The following is a 22777-nucleotide window of genomic DNA, read 5'->3' as shown; positions in this document are numbered from 1 at the left end:
GTTTGGATATTAAAAATTTTCTCCCATTTAAAATGTCTGCATGAACACATCTCTAAATGCATCGTTAAACCTACTTCACATGCTTAATTATTTCAAACTATAAAATGTGATTAAATCTCTTAATGCTAGCCAAATAAAAAGGCAATGTTTCAAGTTTGCTATAGTCTTGTAACCTTATTTAAATGGACTTAATAAAATGTGCACGCATAAATAAAATGCAGACATCCATACAAAAATTAACACAATTGAATTATTTTGGAAATACCTAACTCTATTATCTATTTAACATATAAATAAATAATACTTTTCTCAAGGATAATCGAAGTTATTTTATAGATTAAATGTTCTGATTGTGAATCACCAATGTCCAAAATAATTTGTATTCGCAATACGCAGTATTCCATACTAGTAATCTAGTATACTACCTTGGGGTAAAACTTAAAAAATCTAATAAATCTTCAACTTTAATATTTAAAATATTTTCAGATTAATTTTAGTTGACTCATTGGAGATTTAAATCATAAGCAGAAATTAATAAATACAATACCGATATTGATAACTGTCAACTTTATTATCTCCAGGCACAGCGATTATTTGATTTTGTAAAGCTTATCAAATAGATGAATAAAATTAGTAAATTATTGTGTTTTAATTGTACCACAAAATAATATTAATACTGCACTATTATGTTACCATATTTTATTTGAACTAAAGCAAGCAACGTTTTAAACACTTATTATTATTTTAATACGATAGGTAGTACCTACGTTATATTAAATACAAAATTTATTGGTTGTAAACAAAACAATTTTAAAATAGTAGTTATAACCATGCATATGAATAATTCTGAGACCTGAGGTAGGTACCTATACTACCTAATAGTATATTATAATAACTGGCCGCCCATGACAACGAAATACTCCAAGTTCACACTTCCTTTCTGTGTAACAGATTTAACATTTGTACATACTTCCTGTTATCGATAATAATTACGAATCCTCAAACCCAGATGATTGTAAATAAAAAAAACCTGAATTCGTACAAATTCCAATAGGACGAGTGTCATACAAATAACAGTTTGATGTCATTAAATTTGTATATTTTTTATACCTATTCGATTTGTCATATTATATGTGTGAACAAAAATAGCATCAATAATCGAAAAAAATTACTACACCAATACACATTATTATTCATCCGGTTTCTGCAAAATTTCCTAATAATATCACCAACATCCCGTCTGACTGGTATACGTTCAACGGTGTTGGTCATTACAAATAAAATGTAAAAATTATAAAACCAGTAAGGTTAGTGTGCCTTGTCGAGGACATTTTTGATTTCATATCGAAAAGTGTACATAATGTGTCGTAACAAACAAGATTATTATTCGGCCATTATTATAATAATTATGCATACATTACGGATGAAGATGGTTTTTCAAAATGTATTTTTATCATTATTTATGGAAACACTGGTGTTCTGTCACCCTGAACCCTGTGCAACCTTTATTTACCTTAATTCTATATCCATCAAGCGCACCGCACAGTTTACATGCGTATTTTTATCTGACTATTTTTGAGGTCGTTGTTATTGTAAATACAAACGTTTCGCCCACACATAATATGTTACGATTTTAACCACGCAAAGTTAATAGTTATAATAGTATTGTATATAAAAAAAAACTACTGAAACAAAGAGATCGTGCAAGTATTGACCATAAGTGTTCTATGGCCTTCGTAAAATTTCTCCGTTTTACAAAACTATAGAATTAAAAATATATGCCAGTGAAACCTTTGCACCCACATTTCGTGAGTCTGGCGTTTTCCCAACGATAGAGTAATGTTAAATTGTTTCTGATAGCAGAGGGACGCCGGGAACAATGGTTAAGATAGTCCTTCAATAAACCTGGGTTTGTTGATCATTTTTTCAAAAATCATGATACTTTATTTTATTGCATATAGGTGTGTCATTAGATAAGTCAGATAGAAGTTGGCAAAAGTTCTACTTTTTTTTTATATCCATAGAATTTAAGGACACGCTGGTATTTTTTTCAATTCTGATCAAAATTATTTCCGTACATATAATTATATTAAAATTAGAGCAAGTGTTTTTTTCACAACATGAACAAAAACATATTTACTCATATCTCTGTTATTTATAATAGCGTTCCTACTAGGTTTTTTTAAGTGTATAGATTACATATAGGTTTATGTATAATTTTAGATTTAGCGATGAATGTATATTGATTTTACAATGATTTGTGTTTTTTCTTAGGTATATTTTCCAGTGGGAAAGTGAATCTAGTAAGTGTATTCGGGAGGTCAAAATTTAAAAATTCCAAGTAATTTTCAAAAGCGCCGAAAAACCAAAAAAAAAAAATTTTACTCAAAATCAATTTTGGTTCTAGTGTAACTCTAAAAAAAAATACCTTAAGAGCATTTTCTATACACTATAACATTTTCAAAATATTACGATTCACGTTGAGCTATTTCTAGGTATATATTATTTTCAATTCCTATTAGTTGAAAAAAAAAAATTAATGTCTAAAAAAATATTCACTCGGTCCCTCTTAAGAGACCAGTGTACAACTGAGCTTTTCCCACTTACCTACATTTTTGTTTTATTTTCTTAATAATTTAGTTTATTGAAATTACCTTATCACATTTGTATTCATTTTATAACTATAATTTTTTTTTTAAATAAAAATAAATTAAATAATTAATAAAGTATAGGTATATTATATTATAATCCTTAATATTATAATATTTGCATTTATAGAAAATAATCTTAAACCAAAACAATAAAAACTTTTTTAGATATTTTACTAAAAATTGTAATATGTACCTACGATGTACCTATAAGTTATTACCTACTATTGTACATTTGTACTTAACTGAATTTGTTGAACATTTGAATAAAAAACGCTTCTTTAAAAATCTCCACATTGCACGTATACAGGTGAGGTAAATATATGTGTGTATTTATAACTTTCCGTTTTTTTTCTGAAGAAATTTTAGAAAGAAGTCAATTTTTATTTATTATTATTTTCATAATTCTTAATCAAAGTTGTAATTGTATTTTTTGCTGAGGTCACTCAATATAGTAAATGTATAAATACATAAAATGCTATACAATTATTCTTATAGACGTCCCTAGTGTAATGATTTATATATAAAATATGTTTTTATTAAAAGTTAATTCGTACTATACCCATTACAATATATTATCATAACTTCCTACAAACGCAAATAACTAATTACAATTTTAAATTATTAGAATGAATTTTGTTTTATTATACTTAAAAATAATGTTTTTTAAATGTACGTATAGGTACATTTTTATTTTTTAATAATAAAATGGTGAAAATAACATTTTAAATAATACCATCATTTACAATTCTGTATCTAGATATTTAATTTTAATTTTATGTATAATAACAACATCATAGTAGCTATTTACATAAAAATACTCGTTTCTCATAGCTACTGTAACATGTTATGTTATGGAATTTGTACGAACACAATCAAATTAGTTTTAAAAATATATAAATTAAAATCATATCATTTTCAAAAGAACATAATACACATATTGAATAAGCATAATGGCAGCCGGAATAATGCAATCCATTGACGAAAAAGTCGATGAGGATTTTTTGTTCTTTTTAGAACATTTTAAAAGAGCTTTTAATACCTTAAGATCCCCAAGTGACAAAGAAATATGCAGTGTACGTACTCTATATACATATTGAATATTCTGAATTATTAACTGTACTATATGTATGTTTAAATTTCTAGAAATGGTTAGACAAACTCGCGATCGAAACATATAAGACTACAAATGAAAAACAAACACGTAATATATATTTATCGCAACTGATTTTAAATATGGATGGCCGTAAGCTCAGGTCTCCGTTCAACGAACCCCCTAAACCAGAAGCATTGTCTCTGGATGGCGTCTTTAAGGAAATTACTACTAAACCTAGTTTAGAAGCGCAAAAAGAAAAAGAAGTAAGCGCCTAATTATTTAACACTCCAGAGTAAAAAAATGTCATATATTTAGATTGAAGAAAACAAAAGTAAATGGTCCCAATTTGTTCGAAACCGAGAAATGGAAATGATCGACTTAAATCATCTGTCGAACGATGGACGAACTTACATAGCGTGCAAAACTTTGGCTGAAAATTCTGGTTTATTCGCATACATAGCTGTAACGATGGGTGATACGAAAAGCGGATGGGTTAATACGTGTGGTCAACCGATGTAAGGTCGTTTACTTAAAATTACATTATTATCGTTTAGGCACAAATGTTATTTAAATGTGAGTGTGTTGGATCCAACTGTCATCACAAAGATAATTTAATATTTTAATGGTCTTTTTAATAAGATGGACAAGTAATAAATTTAAGTTAACCGTTTGTGGGAATATACTGCAGCTTATACGTTGAATTAAATATGCATAAGATTATTATTATTTATCATGTAGTTATAGCAATACGAGCATTTTCTAGCTGCTTATTATAGTCCTTCACTATATAGTTATAAAAAATAATGATCTCAAATTATGTATTTAAAATACTAGTAGGTACAATAATACGTATAATGAATGTCTAAGCAATTCATAACATCGTGTTTGCTTGTAGAATTTTAGAAGATATATCATATATAAATATATTAGTACCGATGACATTTTCTTGTAATATGTAGGTGCCTACTAATTATTTTACAACTTTTTAAATTTAGACCCGCGCCTCAAGTAAAGCCATTAGACTTAAAAGTAGACTTGTCTAACGTACAGAATAATAAAAGTGGGCAGGAAAACAGAATGTTTCAATTAACGGCCCAAATTAAATCAATTTTGCTAAAACGAAAAGCTCCGGAAGTTCGAATATTAACTTACGAGTTTTTCAAAAAAGTATACAGCAGTATCGAACAAGAAATGTTGAAAGAAGATGATCCTAGCAGTACTGCTTGTCACGATCCTTACGTCGAGAAGCTGCTCGAAAAACTAATAGTGAGACAACAACGAGAAACAGTGAATAGTATTATTGTGCAATCATTTTTATATTTTAGATCGAGAGCAAAGGATGTGAAAACTTCTACCCACATCTATTCAAAAAAATTAATATGCTATCAACGTTGAAAAAAAGAGTAAAGAATATACTACGAGATGTAAATATGAATAAAATCAATACATCTAATTAAAATATATGTTCGATGCATCTATTGTTATCTAAATATCTTATCACTATACAAGATGTAACAGAAAGATCTGACAAATAATATAAAAGAACTTTTATTCTAATCAATGTTAACATTTTTTCATTTCATATGTTAATCTTGTATCAATTTTTCATTTTTTATTTATCAGGTATTTTATGGTGTACCTAGCTTATACTTTCAGCTTTTACAATTTATTATTTTAGATTAAATAGGTAATCTTGCAAACATTGATTAGTTGGTGCTTATATAAATGATGTTATTATTTATTGATAATGATCTGGAGCTGTTCGTAAACAATGATCGCAGTTATTTAATTCGTTGAATGTTATTTCTAGATCGAGGAGCGTAACAACAAACTTTCCGAAATAGAAGTTGCTTCGACAACTTCAATACTTACTTTAACCAGTCCGGCATCCACCTGTTCGAACTCCGTGTCCGAAATGATGTGGGAGAGAGCTTTAGCGGAAAAACCCACTAAAGAGGTTACCAATGCACTAGATAAGACATATCCCGCTTGTTTAGTTCAAAAGTAAGTACCATTTATGACCGTACCGTCATGTGACGTTAACATATAATAATACAAATATACAAATACACAATATTAATTCAACGTGCAGGTTCTTATCTATATTGGTGAGGGAACGCCAAAAAATTGTTCTCCGACTTCTGGAAAAACAAGAGAATCTCATAGTGGCCATGAGAAGAGATCTACAAACCGAAATAAAACGTGGAATACAGTACTATAAGGTTGTTGTGATGAGGCTGATGTCCAAGAGAAATATTGTTATTCATACAATCGTTTTACAGGTTGCCAGGAGAGAATGGATGAACGCCATGCGAGTGATAATACATTACAACAAAATAAAAGCAAGTCTTACCGAAAAAGGCAATGTATGCAATTCAAACAAAAGTGATTATCTAGATGATGCGATTCGCAAGGAAATCAACGACACTAGAAGACGGCTGGAGAAGATAAACGGGAAAAACGATAGGTTACAAGATGATATTTGCGAGTTGAACAAGACATTACACGAGATGATGGAAAAAATTGATACGGAACAAGTACAGACCGAAGATCTGTTGCGTGATTTTCAAAACGAAATAAACAGCGAAAAAAATCTAATAACGGAAAGGGCTCAAACTATCGATCAGTTAGGTGGGATGTTACAAGCACGGGAAAAATGTATTATTTAATATTATTCCCATAAGACAATTTTTAAGTGATTTGGATATCCTATATAACATATAACTAAAAATTGACACTATGTTTTAAGCTATAGTTAAAATATAAATGTATTTTTAATTTTATGGCCGAAAAGGTTTTATCAAAAAGTCCAAATCCTCGTAATACTTTAATAACACATATTCCATATTATGATATATTTAAGTACCTATTTCATAGAAAAAAAGGAGATGGTACTATGGTAGTACAACCATTCTATTGTACAATAGGTATAGAGTGTATATAACTCCGACCTCATAAGTTACTGTATATCATTGCATACAAAAAAACGATTCTGAGTGAAGACGGTATGTCAGCTTAAGTATGTATAAATTATGAGATGATTTTTGATATTGCTATTAATGTAATTTATTCTACTATTAGTATAACGGTAGGTTAATTTAAATTTTGCCAAATACATTGCGTGTATTATGTATTAATATTGAATTATTATAATGATACATATGTATATTGTTTATAATGATTATTAATGTTTAAGTCAATACCACCTTACCGTAAAATGGTATGAATGTAGATTTGTGGTATAAATAGAGAATAGCTAATTACTTAGAAGTTTTAAGTCAACAAGAACTTGTTTTTTTTAACTATAACAAAGTAATTAAAACTGTTATTCTTCGTTTAAATATTTAATTTTGTTCAAATGCTAATAAAAAAAAATCATTCCTATATTATATCTTTAATATTTTTAAGTAACTTTAATAAAAACTTTTCTTATTTTTAAGCTTTTTAAGTTTTTAACCTTACAGAATGTTTATAAAAATAAATTATTCAACGCATAGACTGTTAAAATATAAACATTTGGTGAAATTTGAAAGTAGCTACGGCAGTCGGTTTTTTAATTACAACAAAATAAGAAAATCTATTTTGTAAAATCAATTTGTTTTAATTAAAAATTTCCGTTTTTTACAAAAATTGTTTCCTCCTATTTATTAAGAAAAGAAATGGGATTTTTTACTTTTGACCCGTCAAAACACCTACTAGATTTACTTTTTTACCTTAAAAGATATTCAAGTTGAAAATTTAAAATAAAAAAGTCAACATTAATGTGTCATCATTGGGTGGTTTCTTAAATCACTGTATTATCTTTTGTGTACTCATGTTATATGTCTTTTAACCTATACCTATACTTATTATGTCTTATGATATAGATTGTGTATTTCGACTTAAAATAAAAAATAAAAAAGTTGAAAATCTAGGAAATTTTACTGTTCCAAAAGATGACGACAGACACACACATGACATATCATTGTAATATAAATAAATTCTTCATCTTTTTCATCTCTCCACTCACAATCTAAAATAATTTATAAATTATTAGTTATTATTACTTACTCTTACTATACCATTTAAACTTAAGTCCGTTTTTACGTATCAGTATGACAGTATAAACTTAGCTATTCTCATCATCAATCTATAGAACTGTTAGGTACTTACCTTTATTTGGTTTTATAAGTTTTGGCCCGTTTCACTGACGGTCCTATCAGATTTGTACCGAGTTTAACTATTATAGGTAGCTATTATAACGGCCAACAGATATATCAACTTTAAATGAAGCCATACGAAAATTGTAATTCTTAAATGGTTTTTCCATAATATTTGTTTATTTATGTTCATTATGTACGGTTTATCCTCATTGAGAACAATATTTAATTTCCACATAAAATGTTTTACCATTATCGTTATTAAGATGTTGTCTGCTGTGAATTGTGATAAATTGTCCATGTCCATTAAAGTATGGATTAATTTCACTTGGCATTTTAATACACTAATATTGCACACGGAATGATTCAAATATACGGCACTACCTTGCTTTTTACAATTCCGCTCATTATATCGATTTATTAAGAAATTATTAAAACCCTTTAAACCTTTAAAATATAGCATCACAGTTTTATTATTTTTATACAGACAGGTATATGAACCTGTAATAGTTTAGCTATACTACCTATGTTGATTAAATAAAACTGAATTTTATGATACATACTTTACTCGATTCTTAACTGTATTGACGTCCATATTATTAGGCAGGTATATGATAACTTTAGAAATTTACCCTTTGTGGATATTAAGCTATATTAAATTTATATTAAATATCTATATTAAAGTGAAATTGTACTTGTTTTATATATTTTATTTTGCACATAATAAGTGATAATTCTATATAATACAAAGTAATAAAAATGAGTAATTAATACACCATACACAGACTAAATCGTAATGGTTAAACTAGTTTCATGCATATCATATGTTTTTACATCATAGGCTGTTAAACATTGATGGATAGTTATATAATATATATGTTTTTTCGGAAACGTATTTTATTATTATTACCTATTATTTTTTTTTTTATTATCAAAGGATCAATAGCTGTGGTTATTAATTTACTCATCAGCCTATACATTTAAATATTTTAAAATTTATAATTTCTTCCTTAAGAACTATATTCATACAAAATATAAATAATTTTACACCGATAATTCAGTAATCTTGGAATTATTTAAAAAAATAATTTATACGAAAAATCCAGACGGCTCGTAGGCGCTCGAAATGTTCGACACTCGCATCAACAATGCTCTACTTGAAGGGTGGACGTAGAGGGACGAAGTACCCCAAGTAATTTTTCAGAAATGTTAGCGTACCCTTATTGTTGTTTTTAAGGGGAACGTACGAAACGCATTCATCGAAATGCATGAGATACCATCATAATTTGTCTTATGCATTATTTCATTACCACTGATCTATAAAACTATTAATTTATTTACTTGTATTATCATTTTTAGTGTTATATTATTTATAACTATAATATAATATTATGAACAATAGTTAGTAATTACCTATTATATTCATTTTTGTTTGTATTTATTTTTAAAATTAATTATTTATAAATATTTTTGATATGATTTAAATAGGGGTGTTAAGTGGTGTGAGGGCATGGCCCCCACAGCTCAACAACGTTTAACAAGTGACTTTTTTTAAAAGTAAACAAAGTCTTCCTACAATCCTACTTCAATTTTTCCAAGCTGAGCACTGCGCAACAGTGCTCTTGTTTTGGGCTCTTGGCAGAGGATATAGGGTGTACGTTAAAAATGTTCGATATACTTAGTTTTCCCTTATGGCTTACACTCGTATAGGCGTATTATGTAAATCAATGAGAAATTTTTTAAAATCAACCCCATCAAAAATGTGTTTTTGACATCGCACTGCACACCAAAACAGGATGTGAAATAGGGGTAGATGTCTGATGTATAGTTATATATTATTATTAAGTGTGTATATATAGGGCCCCGTAACATTTGTCCCCGAAACATTTAGCCAGTGGCACTTATTGTTGTTTAATATTAATATTTTCTTATAAACGATTGTTGTTTTGGACAGATTATGTATCGGTACCTGTGTAATGTATGGCCGCACACATTGACACCGCAGTGTTGTATTATATTATCTAAATTCTGTATTTTTGCGTGTCAAGTACGGATTTCTATATGTATAATACGGCTGTCTATATACTCTATAGTAACAATAACGCAACAACATATTACAGCGTATTGGTGTGTATAAAAATGAATAAGACATAATAATATAAATAGCTGTACAGCCACACGACCGGTGGAGGGGTGCGGAGGCTTTGCGAAGTTTCACTTTCCGTCGATCTGCCGTCGTCTACCCAGACTGTTCAGTCACCGTTGCGTGCTCGATGTGTATAGTGATCAACCGCGTAGATCTACTGCCGTAACGGACTTGTCGCACGTGGACCTGTATATAGTGATTGCTCGCTGCCGGTTTATTATTATTATTATTATTGTTATTATACAATATAGTTATTTGTTTTTTTGCTTTTTTGGTTTTTGCTTTTTTAACTTCCGAAATCTATTGCATAGCACCGGTCATCAGCTTCATCGCAGATTACCACATGTGCTACGAATTACTTACAGTGAGTTTATTGTTTATTTATGGTTTACATTGTTTAATATTTTTAATTTAATTTTTGTTACCTAGTTTTAACTAATTTTAAATTTCACTGATTAATTGTATTGGTATTCGTGACATTTATTGTTCTTTGAGCCTTTCGTTTATTATTATTATATAGTAACACGTACAAATGTTAAAACTATAAAATAAATGCACGACTATCCGGTATTAACCGATAAGAGTATAATATCATAAAATTATATATTATCAATGCTGTAGTATTTTATCAAATCACATTATACTGATACTTATTGACGTTTAGGCACATATATATATGTCTATGTACAAATAAGGAATGTTATTTTAATATTTTATGCCTAAATGCCGAATTAGTAAACATTTTATACATTATTGTTAACTATAGTAATAACTAATAATATATACCAAAAATTTAGTTTGTGGGATTGTTAATTTGTTATTAACTTGGATATATTTTTTAAAGTATAGTAATTTATTGTCAAAATAAGTGGCATCTTTTGTATTACCTTCATGGCTTTCAATAAGGTTTCAATAGGTTAATAATTTAATTTCTAGTCAATATTTTTAATGAAAAACCCAATTGAAACATAAAAATAAACTATTTGTTGAAACAAATCAAGGGTACTGGGTAAAACATAAATAATGCATAAGTCATATTATGCCGTCTTAAATTTTTGTATTGTCCTTATGCATTTTTAATTTGTATATACAATACATTATATTTCATGAATATTGAATACAAAACACAGTTTTCTTCCTAAATTAAAATGTACACTGCTAATATTTCAATATAATAATAATAAAATCATTTCCATTCTTTTAAAATTTTACATAGGTAGAATTATTAATGTAAAAACAGTATATTTTGTAAATTAAAAAAAAAAATTGTTAAATATAAAAAAAAATGTAACTTAAACCTGTGATGTTATAATTATAAAATGTTAAAGTTACATTATAGAAAATTGTTTCAACTGTTAAAAAATATATTATGCTATTTGAAGTCTTATAAACATTTATTCTAATTTGTAGCTACACGACTTAATCTAACTGAACCTGTAATTTATAAAATAGATTTTTAATTTCTGCAAAACAAAATAAACTTGTTTGACTAAATATTTTCATTTTAGATTTCGGTTCAAAATTAAGCTACTATTGCTAATCATATCTGTGATTTTATCAAATTATTTATAATTGCATTTCGCACTTTTTAAGTTTGTATATACCTAACTTATATTTTTAAAATATCAGGTGTCCTTTTATACAAATTTAAAAAATACTAGTTAAATTAAAAAATATATTTTCGAATTTAATATGATGACTTTCATGTTAAGCCCAACATTCCAACTCAGTTAGAGTCAGTTTAACCTAACTTGTTTTGGATGTTATTTGAATAATATAATCTTCTTGTTATTACCAACTGAATAGTATTTACAAATCATACAAATCTAGTCATAGAATATCAAAACCACAATGAGTGTCAATAACATATAAAATATTCAGATTACTAACTTTTTTTTTGTATATATCGACATTTTAAGGTCAGTTTTTATTATTTGACAGATTTCCAGTAGTTGCAACTGTTTTATACAAATATAATCGTACAATAACCCCTGTTCAATTATTTTATTTTATTATTTTTAATTGTAACATTTTATTAATATAATTAATTTTATTAAAATTAGTAAGACAAAGTATTATTCATCTTAGTACTTTCATGGCTTTAAAATTTTTAACAAAAATTAGGTCTTATTTGAATCTTTTTTATGCTTTTTGTTTAATGTTTTTATGTTTTTCAACCGAATCCTAGTTATGTATCAGGTATCTGTAATCAACAGTTAAAATGTATAAACCTGAGGATTAATTTCAATCGTTCTCTTAAAAAATTAAGAGTTTATCATTTGGTAGGTTTTGGAGACAAACCATATTGTTAAATTAAATTGCATATTCTTTTAAATAATAATAAACATCTATCCTTCTATCTATTCTTTTTTAAACTGAGGTTTTTCATTTTTCATTTTAAAAATTGTTTTAACTTAAAATATATATTTTTGAACATTACGAAAATACTCATTAAGGATTTGATTTCAATGATTTATCATTAATACTAAACTAATATATCATTAATTATTGTAAAAGTTTAGAATGTTTAGATACATTAAAAATGTGTTTTTGTGTACCTTTACAATAAATTGTGACTGTCAATTTTTATTATGATATTAAGTATTCATACATTTAAACATTATATCATAACAACGAAAATTGAACACTATACCAGAAGTGTTTATTTAAAATATATTTTAAAAATGCTATGTCATGATCCTTTTATTTAAAGTTATGCACATTGTCATATAACTACTGATGCGTTGTCATTAAACACATTGGTCCTGTTTGTTAAGTTATCTAATATATTATTGTTTGTTTTTGCGCTTATTATTTTCATAGAAATATCCTAAACATACACATTTCAATATTACATCAAAATAAACCAAACTAACTAATACATCAGCGTGGTTATGTAAAGTTATTTTTACACGTAATGTCATAAAATGAAATAAGCCTATATTGATAATTATCACATATCATAATATAATAGTGAAATATGAAATTCGAATGATTCATAACATATACAAAGTCATCTCGCACGAGATTCATGATTGCAAGATTATAACATTATAATAATTATTTATTTTTCAAGAAGCTCGACACCTTAATACAATTTTAATGATTAATTATTATTCATTGGAAAATATAAAAGTAACAGAAGTTGAAGTTTAAATACTTGCTTTTATATCCCATACGTATAGTTGTGTAAAAGTCATCCATAAGGAGACGAAGGACAAGGACGATTTCGTGGAAAATGTATTATTCATAGTAATTATTGTATTCACATTAATAATATTTAGTTCATTGAAAAATATTATTACATTTCATTAAGCATTAAAAAGTGTTGATACCCTAATTGCACTTATTTAATTAAGAATGACACAAATATTATTTTATTCTATAAATTATAAATATAAATATTATTTACGTAATAATAATTGTTAAAATAACATAAATACTCAATTTATGTTCAATAATTAGTTTTGAATTAATATTTTTTTCATAAAAAGTTATATAATCAAATTAAGAAAAATATTTTTGTTTAGTAAGATCCGGATGAAGATGTAGCATGCAAAATAGTTAACCATTACGGTTTTGTCTGTGTATGATGAATTAGGTTCTCTATTACGAACAACTAATATCGTTTTAACTTTTATGATGGACAAATTAATAATAACTGTAAATTAAAAAAAAAACAATAAAATACAAACTATGAGTTAAAAAAATATTGAAAGATCGTGAATTCACTTATTTCTAGTAGAATAAAAATTTCATAATATTATTTTTATTGTTAGTAGGTATTTACATTAGGATAATACATTTAACTAAAATAGCCTTTTATATTAAAACGTGATGGACCGTCAGATCTCACGTGAAATTTAAATATAAAATGTGAAATGTAATAATACTTTAAAAGAATGAAAATATTTATTATTAAATTGACTTGTTGTCTTTGTACAAACTGTGTATCCTGTAGCGTTATAAGTTATAACGTAGCGTAATATTTTTTCTTTAGCTATCGCGAATAATATAATTATATTGTTTTAAAATAATATTGCACACGAACGAAATGCAAATACAAACCGAGAAATACCTACTCAAGATCAACTCCAACACATATATTCTATGATGCAGGTACCGTCAGAAAAACCTCACAAATATTACGAATGCACGCGTGTGTGTACGAGTGTTTTTTTAAATGATGACTACACGATAACAGTCTGGTCCAAGAGAGAAAGGTTCCGCATGAATATAAAATAAAAAAATGAATGAAATAAAATCCCTAGCTAAGAAATAAGAAAAGGTGCGACAGCGTGTATGCTTACCTATGTGGATTTGGCATAGCGTTCGACTTACGCATCCAATCAGTAAGAGAGAGAAAAAAAAGACACGTTACTATTTTAACAATTTAACAGTTACCAACAGACAACAATGCGTTACCTGGAGACTGGAGTTATGTCACTGGAATTTTGACGTTTGTTATAATAACAGGCAATGAGTGCACATCATATCAAAATATACGTTGCAGCGTACAGGGTGATCAATTTAACGCAATCATACAATAACATAGACAATTCAAGGAATCAAACAAATTAATTAAGATCAAAATTGAATAATTTATAATTGATACAATAGACAAATGTAATAACTACACAACCTGTGTTTTAAAAATAAATATGGGAATTTCGAATATTATGTATTACCTTGTTTGCGATAAAAGAACCATCCTGTATAAACATCGAGTTAGTTATAATACTTCGCACCTATATACTACATATATTTACATAATATATATAGTGTCGCCCATTTTATTGCATCTCATCACTAACACCTCCACACCCAACTGTATATAATGTTTTTTCTTTCACGACTAGAAAACGATCAAACTTCTTGAACCCTACAGTGATTTAAACTAATGTTCATTACAGTGTGTACCTGTAGATAATATTATTATTTCTGCAGTTATACACAGTTTTTGTTATTATATTACATATAAAAACACATCATGTTGTTGGTTTCATCATAATATGGTCAAATCATTATGACGAATGGAAACGTAAAAAAATTACTTACTGGCCGTTAAGCGTTTTAATGTATTCGTTTCAGAGACAATCACGATTACGGTTTTCAAGAGCATAGGTGTATAAAATATACACAACTGCCAAACATTTGATTCGGTTTTCTTTCTACGCGAGTATGGTCTGGCCGTGTAGGTGTACCTACTTTGTGTATTGACCATATAATATAAGCTGTGAACGCTCGAATCTTACGCATTTGTCGATCGTTCAACTACCTGTGCGGATAAAAACATAGTACTTACCTAATTAGCAATCATTATTATTACGCAATGTGGAGAACGGCTAGCCAATATTATGCTTAGATTTATTCTGTCATAATGTATACATACATCATCATATTATTTTTATGTTGTGTCGACGTATTCTAATGAAATTAGTTTTCCAGTTACGATCGACTTCCGTTTGCTACTCACCCTACGACGACAAATGACGATCAAAATCGAAAATCATTCCGTACACAAATAAGTACAGTTGTGGGTTTGCGCTATGATATTCGCGTGGCAAAATAATAATTATAATTCACCGCTACGGTATACCGCTACATGTGCTTTCGTTTAATTGCGTCTGTTGTCCCGCAAATATAATCATCACATTCATTATACAATATACAATATATGCTCGTATACCTACGACACGTACATTATAACGTAATATAATAATATAAATAATACGCAAATGGCAAACACGTCTGCGCGCACAGACTCCCAACGCTCCCTCCGGCCAACGAGTTTACCACCGTGGGAGTAATAGGACTTTTTTTCCACATAATAATTATAATCTTGTATATTGTTATGTAGGTACCTATACTCTATAGTCTTAGTGCTAATATACACGTTCCAGCATCAAACGCATATAATAATATCTGTAATGACTTTTTTTCGGACGTCTCTTATTCGTGTTATTGTTGTTGTTCCTATAATATTATACATGTCTTGTAATATTGTCTGCGTCGTGATCGCGGACGTTAATTTTTTTTTTCAAACACAATTTATAGATAGGTAGTAGGAACATAGATCGTGAGGTCTCGGCACCTGTAATGGTGCCATTTCGGAATTTGCCAGACGAATTTATCCACTCGTCTCTGCGCGTCTACAAAGTAATATACGCATTACGTAATGACATTAATTATTTTCATTAGCCGACTCTCTAGTGCCGGGAATCGAATAATTATTTTTCAGAGTCAAACATGTACAATAAATTTAGATGCTCGAAATTCCGACTTGCTGTAGAAGTGATATGGTTATGGATACAAACTCAATGTACAACTGTATTATTATAGACCGTGACAAATATACGTACGTATGCGTATATATATATAGGTATGGCCGTATGGGTACCCACGAGTTTCCCCTGCCATTATAATGACGCCACCATCGCAGGTCTCAAGTTCAACGTACCTCTATATTATTATAATATGCATGTATCCATATAGGTGTATAATATATATATATATATATAATCGCGGTAATATAACAAGAGAGAACTGCAGTACGCGATCGTTCTGTATGTTGTACGAGAAATAAAATCCTATAGCCTACACAATGTGTAGGTATTATAAGATATTATATAGTTATAATACATCCACTACCATACGATGGCGATCCAGTGCAGCTGAAATAATCTGTTTTTAAAGCCTGCACATTATGATATAGTTCGCGTTGAATGAAAATCCAAATTATAGCTTGTATACGGTACGAGCAGAATAGAATAAAAACCACGTCATTGTGTTCCCCTCTCGGCGCGTGAATGAAAAAAAAAGAAAATATATAACAGCTTGTCGAATGTTATACGCGAGCGCCATTGGCGAAGGTGACAAATTCCGTACAGTTCATTATACCCCCGCCCAAATGTACAATAATGAATGGTCCGGTCGAAAAAAAATGAAAAACATATCGGCATAACATAATGTGTGATGTAATTGTTTGACAGGTTCATATATTATAATATTATATTGTATTAATATCACACATCTCGCGCAAAGAAAACAAAATATGCAAAACCCATTATAATGTACCTATGCGCACAACACCGATATAATAGGCGTATTACAATAGTTTTTGCGATTTCTCGAAATTGTTTCTAGTCTTCCGAGATTAAACTCAAGCAACGTCACAAACATAAATCTTTTAATCGAAAATGTGTAGGGTACAATGTAGGTACAATGTAAGAAATGAGAGGTGACGACCTGCCCAATAATTATTATTTAAATTAATTATATTATAATATTTTTGTTGTTACATACATTTTGATTGCCGATTTATTGATTTGCACGTTCTTAGAAGATATAGAAACTACTTATAACAAAGGCATCATTGGGAGGGGGAGACAGGAGTATGCAGTTGCTAGTAAGTAATTCTTACTTTTTCATGGTAACTTAACAGACTGAATTTGTCAGATTTAATTTATGTGTCGAACCGACTTAATAGGATCCAAAAGTATTATCATATTTTAATGATATCATGATATCGACGAGAAATATAATTTTTATATTAATATCACTCATTTTTCATCTATTAATATTATAGACTATGGTGTCATTTTTAGTGCATTAGTCATTAAAGGGTGATTTTTAAGGAAGCTCACTCCTATTTTTTCTTTAATAATAGATTTACTCAAATTTTAATTTTCAGAATTTTTGAGTGTACCCATAAATACCATTTTTTGTAATACTTAAGGAGTATTCCTGTGGTGATAAAATCTGCTATTTTTCAAATGTGAACCACCCTTTTTTTTTACTAAAAGCTATTTAGCGAATGATTCGATGTATCTAAGTCAAAATTCTAATGAGTAATTTCTGAGTTGTTAAAATGTACTAAGGATAATAATCCTCAAAATGATTTTATAAAAATAAAAACTATATGGCATATTAGATGTAGTATTTATTATATACTTGCATCCATGGCTATTATAACTGTTTATTTAGTCATGCTTGCACCATTCTTACAAATTATTAATACATATAAATCAATATTAATTACTAACTTTTTCAAATCGTCTAAGCCTCCATCTACTTAACCTATTTGTCATTACCATTGACGATAGACATATTATTCTTAGTACACAAAGTCATATAACTCAAACTACTCAGTTGAATTTTGATTCAAATTTTAAATGCATCAACATTTTCAAAAAAAATATCTGCTTTATAATAAAAAACGAAAGAGTGGGGTTTTTATTTGGAAACAGAAGTTTGTATTGTCACTGGATCATCCTTAAGTGGTACAAAAAATCTTAAGGATTAAAAAATATGTTCTTTATATGTATTTGAAAATTTTAAAATTTAAAATTTTAATATATGCGTGATTTAAACATAAAAATAAGATGAGTATGTTTAAAAAATCACCTAACACCTTGTTGTATCGTTCACCTTAATATTGTTTATTCACACATACAGTTACGTCCTACCTACACCCATACAATGTAATAGACTGGCTCTTCATTATACTTAAATTTACTCGCCAATAAAAATGTTGTCAAAATTACTCAAATAAAAAGTTGCAATTAATAATTATTTCAATAATGAGCACTTTGACAAAATAATTGGTTTACATGATTGAATTTTGTTTTTATTTGTCAATACATAAGATAATCGTATTGCTATTTTACATATTGAGTATATGCGTTCACTCCTAACCGCTTTCTAAACTCGTTTTTTGCAAATTATTTAAACATAGTGCGAGGTGTCTGTATATAATACAAAGCACCTATATATTATATATTGGTATATTATGACATTAATTGCTCTCATTTTTGGCAAGTCTTATTTTATTGTTCTCTCGGTATTTATACTACATAACTGTAAAATATAGATACAATACCTATATGAGATCACGGAAAGAAAATATTATTGCAAATAAGTAATCTTAAGTATACTGTAATTATGTGGCTATCAGAAAAAATAAATTCATAGGGCCCATAAATTATATATTATAAATTATAATGTACGTCATTAGACATTTCGTTCTATTAGTACTTGTACAGTCGTAGATTGGTGTAATAACTCAAAAATACATTGCCGTTTTAGTTAGGTAAACACATGATTTTTTTAGGTAATAGTTATATTCTTGACAATGCACTTGTGAAGTATTTACTATTTTTGAATACCTATTTATATAAAAATGATATGATATCTGAAAAATTGTGAAATACTTTTGGTGTTATGAGCGTTTTAATTTTTAACGCTGTGTGAATCGCTTTTCGTTTTTTTAGAGTTACTGCCTTAATAATGTACTGGTTCAGCGATTGATCCATCGTTAATTTACAGCCTGAAATCATTTTAGAGCTGACGGCGTAGTTTATTGGCGATACGATCGCCGGATATATTTTCGCACACAGTTCGTAAATTTGTAATCACGCCTCGTCGGATATAATCCCACACGAATAATGACCGTCTGATAGCTACCTATCAAAATAATTAGGCATAATTATAACAATACGTAATATAATGTATGCGAGTTACGCAACGGAAAAAAACATATCCAAACAAACAGCCGACTATAGAAACTACAACGACGGCGGTAACAATTCGATACATCAATCGTCTGCACAAGACGCGATCCGTGTGTCTCCATTATGGGGACTGACTCAGTTGTATTTCGTCGTGATGCCGGGGGGGTTGTTGAAATGGAAATGCAACAGTTATAATTGCTCGCGATTCATATATATAATGTTCGTCCCAAAACAGTTATATTGTTATAATATACGATACATCCAATCTCATAATAATTGCCCAATACGTATTGTGTGCATTGTACCCGCTAATGGCTGCTATACATGTGGAAGATGCCTCGGGACGTGTGTGTGTGTATGTATATATATTGTAAAAATAATTTTTTTCATAATAGAATTGATTACATTTTTTTTTTCATTCATTTTGCATCATTGTCCAATGACACAATGCCAGAATCTACTGGACGACATTGGGTTGATTGAACTTTGGTATGTTTCGGCAAGGTTTCCGATGCATATTACGTTTATTACTGCTGCTGCTAAGCTAAACCCATGGGATCGATGAGCTCCATACTTTTTTTCCAATACTAATCAAAATTTTGACAAAATTAAAATTATTGTTGGTCTTGGCAAGTTAAAAGTAACCTTTAACATTAACAAGAATAGTATTTTGTTTTATCGAAGCTCATTTTTCTGGTTGTCCTTTTAAGACTTTATAAGGACACATTTGAAATTATTTTTACTCACTTGTTTTAATAATCTATTATTTAACACATATTAATTAAAACTTAAAATATAAATCATACTATATGGTACCTACATACTATACATTTAATATATGGATATTAGGTAAGTACTGTATTTAAACACCAATACCTATACAGTAATATAATATCAATCAAAATATATATATTATGTATGGTATTTTAAAAGTCAAAGATTTATTTCGATAATCAGTAAAATAGAAGCTCGATAAAGTACTTATAAATGTTTTAAAACTAGGGCAGATTATTCTCTATATGTACCTAATGGATCTAAAAAAGGACAAAATAATCATATGATTTTAATATATAGACAGTTACTTATGATCCGATTTGAAAATAGAATTTTTTATTTTGCTTGAACTTTTCTTTTTCTTTAAATAGGAACCTTATAATTTTTTTTTATACACAATACATAAAAAATTAATAAAGAAGCACATCTTTTAACTAATAAATTGAATATAAAATATTCTAGTTAAATCCATTAGAACTGCAACAGTTAAAGCTTATATGTTTTTACCTTAAGATTTCGTTTTCAAACTTTCTAAATGAAAATATTGCAAGTTATATTTTTTTTAATTCGTAACAAAAATAAGCATTATGTGTATCTATACTAAAAAACATATAAATAAAATGAGCTAAAAAAAAAAATAATATGCAAAATCAAACTGGAACTATATCTGTAGAAATATAATATTATGAAACATAAAACCACATAATATTAGGTACCTATCTGGTTTTATATTTTGAAATGAACCAAACTTGTTTCTCCTCGCCTTTTTTGTGATTCTAAAATCAAAGATGCAAGTATTGAAATATGCAATTGATTGTAGCACATCTTCGTTAGTTATAATACAGGTACTACAATTAAATTTTATTATACCCCACTATTAATAATAAAAAATTGCTTGTGAGTTGAGTAAATAGTAACGGTGGTTAATTAATAATAAATAATTTAAATATTACACTAATATAGTATTTATTTGGCTATTAAAACATAGACAAAGCATAAAAGTAATACAGTATTAGATATTAAAATTGATATGGCTAAAATATTATACAACAGTTATAAAAATAAACATTTTGTCGAGACGTGTTCTTGATAATATGGAAACACGAATCACATATATTCTGATTTCAGTTAGTCATTACTGTTATAAGAATTACAAACTATAAACTTAAAAAAGTAATATTTACTAACAGTTTGAACAATAATAAAGTGAAATTTGTAAGACGATATAGTATAATGTGCATCGAAAGTGACAGTACGGCCATTGATTAAATATATAATGTGATGTAACTTATAATATTTAAATAGCGTTGTCTTATATATTACATTAGATTAACTTTGTGTGGATAGCTTCCTTAGAATTTTAATCAGTTTTGAGTTTTTAACATAATTATTTAGATATGTATAACAAAATTATTATGAATTAATCAAATGTTCTATATGTATGTATATTGTATATATATACACATAAATATAATATATATTTAACAGTTGTAAGCTCATGACGACCTTTTTATAATTTTACAGGCAGTATTTGAAGTGTAATGGGTGCGTGTGTCTTCAGAGATGCACAAATGGCTGCAATTGCCGGCCAATCCGACAGACGATCCGCTGGCCACTGTTTATCCAATTAACCACTACAAGAAGTCACATGTCTATGCCGTTACTAGGTATATTTAAAAAAAAAATATTGTAACAGGACATAATATACATGTAGCGTTAAGTAATGGCTATAGTCGTAGCCATATATTTGTCAAACTCAACCCAAACGGACCCAAACCTCTACAGACAAAACATCAGACACATATTATTATCCACCTCATCGTTTATATATTTTCATAATATAGTATGGAACGATGTACTAATGTAATAAGAAGCCAAAGAGACAATTTCCTAATTAAGACCTGATTTCTATAGCCAATAAGAACTCATCGTGTCATAACCATATAATTTAAAGTTTAAACATCGAAGTACAATATAGGTAAATGTCAGCACGTGTGTATTTTAATTTTTAAACAAGAGATTTAGAAAACATCAAACTATTGTTTCAATATTAATCTCATTAAGAAACATAACTAACGTGAGAATCACTTAGTAACAACACTAACAACAAATTAACCATATGTTTTATAAACATTTTACTATATGGTCTTTATATTAGGCGATGACTATTAATGATTTGTTTACATCTTTATTTCAAAAAATGTGTATAGTTACATTTTTTTTTTATTCCTATAGTATTCATAGTCATCTCGGCTTCCTGCTTCCGATTGGTTACAGTGGTTTATCGGAGAATTAGAGAGCGAAGGTGAATCCCACGTGAATAACTATAAGCCGGCAAAAAAAAACTGGTTTCTACACATCATTTAAATTAGTGATGACGATATTCATTCAGCGTTTGTTAGATACAGTAATAGTGTTGAAAAGTGAGATTTCCGTTTGAATTTGCCGGTTTTGCTTACACT

The 22777-nt window shown here is 28.3% G+C and overlaps 2 protein-coding genes across 2 annotated transcripts in view; both read left to right on the top strand.

Moving 5' to 3' along the window:
• Window positions 1–3601: 3601 nt before the first annotated feature.
• Window positions 3602–6413, top strand: LOC111040616. The gene is made up of 8 exons (XM_022324561.1): window positions 3602–3724; window positions 3795–4007; window positions 4060–4259; window positions 4740–5010; window positions 5070–5168; window positions 5555–5748; window positions 5837–5966; window positions 6027–6413. Exons 1-8 carry the CDS (start codon window positions 3602–3604, stop codon window positions 6411–6413), a joined length of 1617 nt encoding a protein of 538 aa, XP_022180253.1.
• Window positions 6414–10142: 3729 nt separating this feature from the next.
• The window catches only part of LOC111040643, a 55553-nt gene continuing 42918 nt past the window's right edge, over window positions 10143–22777 (top strand). The window contains exons 1-2 of the mRNA XM_022324617.1: window positions 10143–10393; window positions 21840–21982. Of these exons, the coding sequence (XP_022180309.1) occupies window positions 21879–21982 (104 nt within the window). The 5' untranslated portion in view covers window positions 10143–10393; window positions 21840–21878. The remainder of the gene's footprint in view (window positions 10394–21839; window positions 21983–22777) is intronic.

The sequence above is a fragment of the Myzus persicae genome, unplaced genomic scaffold (assembly GCF_001856785.1).
Source record: "Myzus persicae strain clone G006 unplaced genomic scaffold, MPER_G0061.0, whole genome shotgun sequence".
NCBI lineage: Eukaryota > Metazoa > Arthropoda > Insecta > Hemiptera > Aphididae > Myzus > Myzus persicae.
The sequence above is the reverse complement of the archived record's forward strand: the minus strand, read 5'-3'. Positions and strand labels throughout refer to the sequence as shown.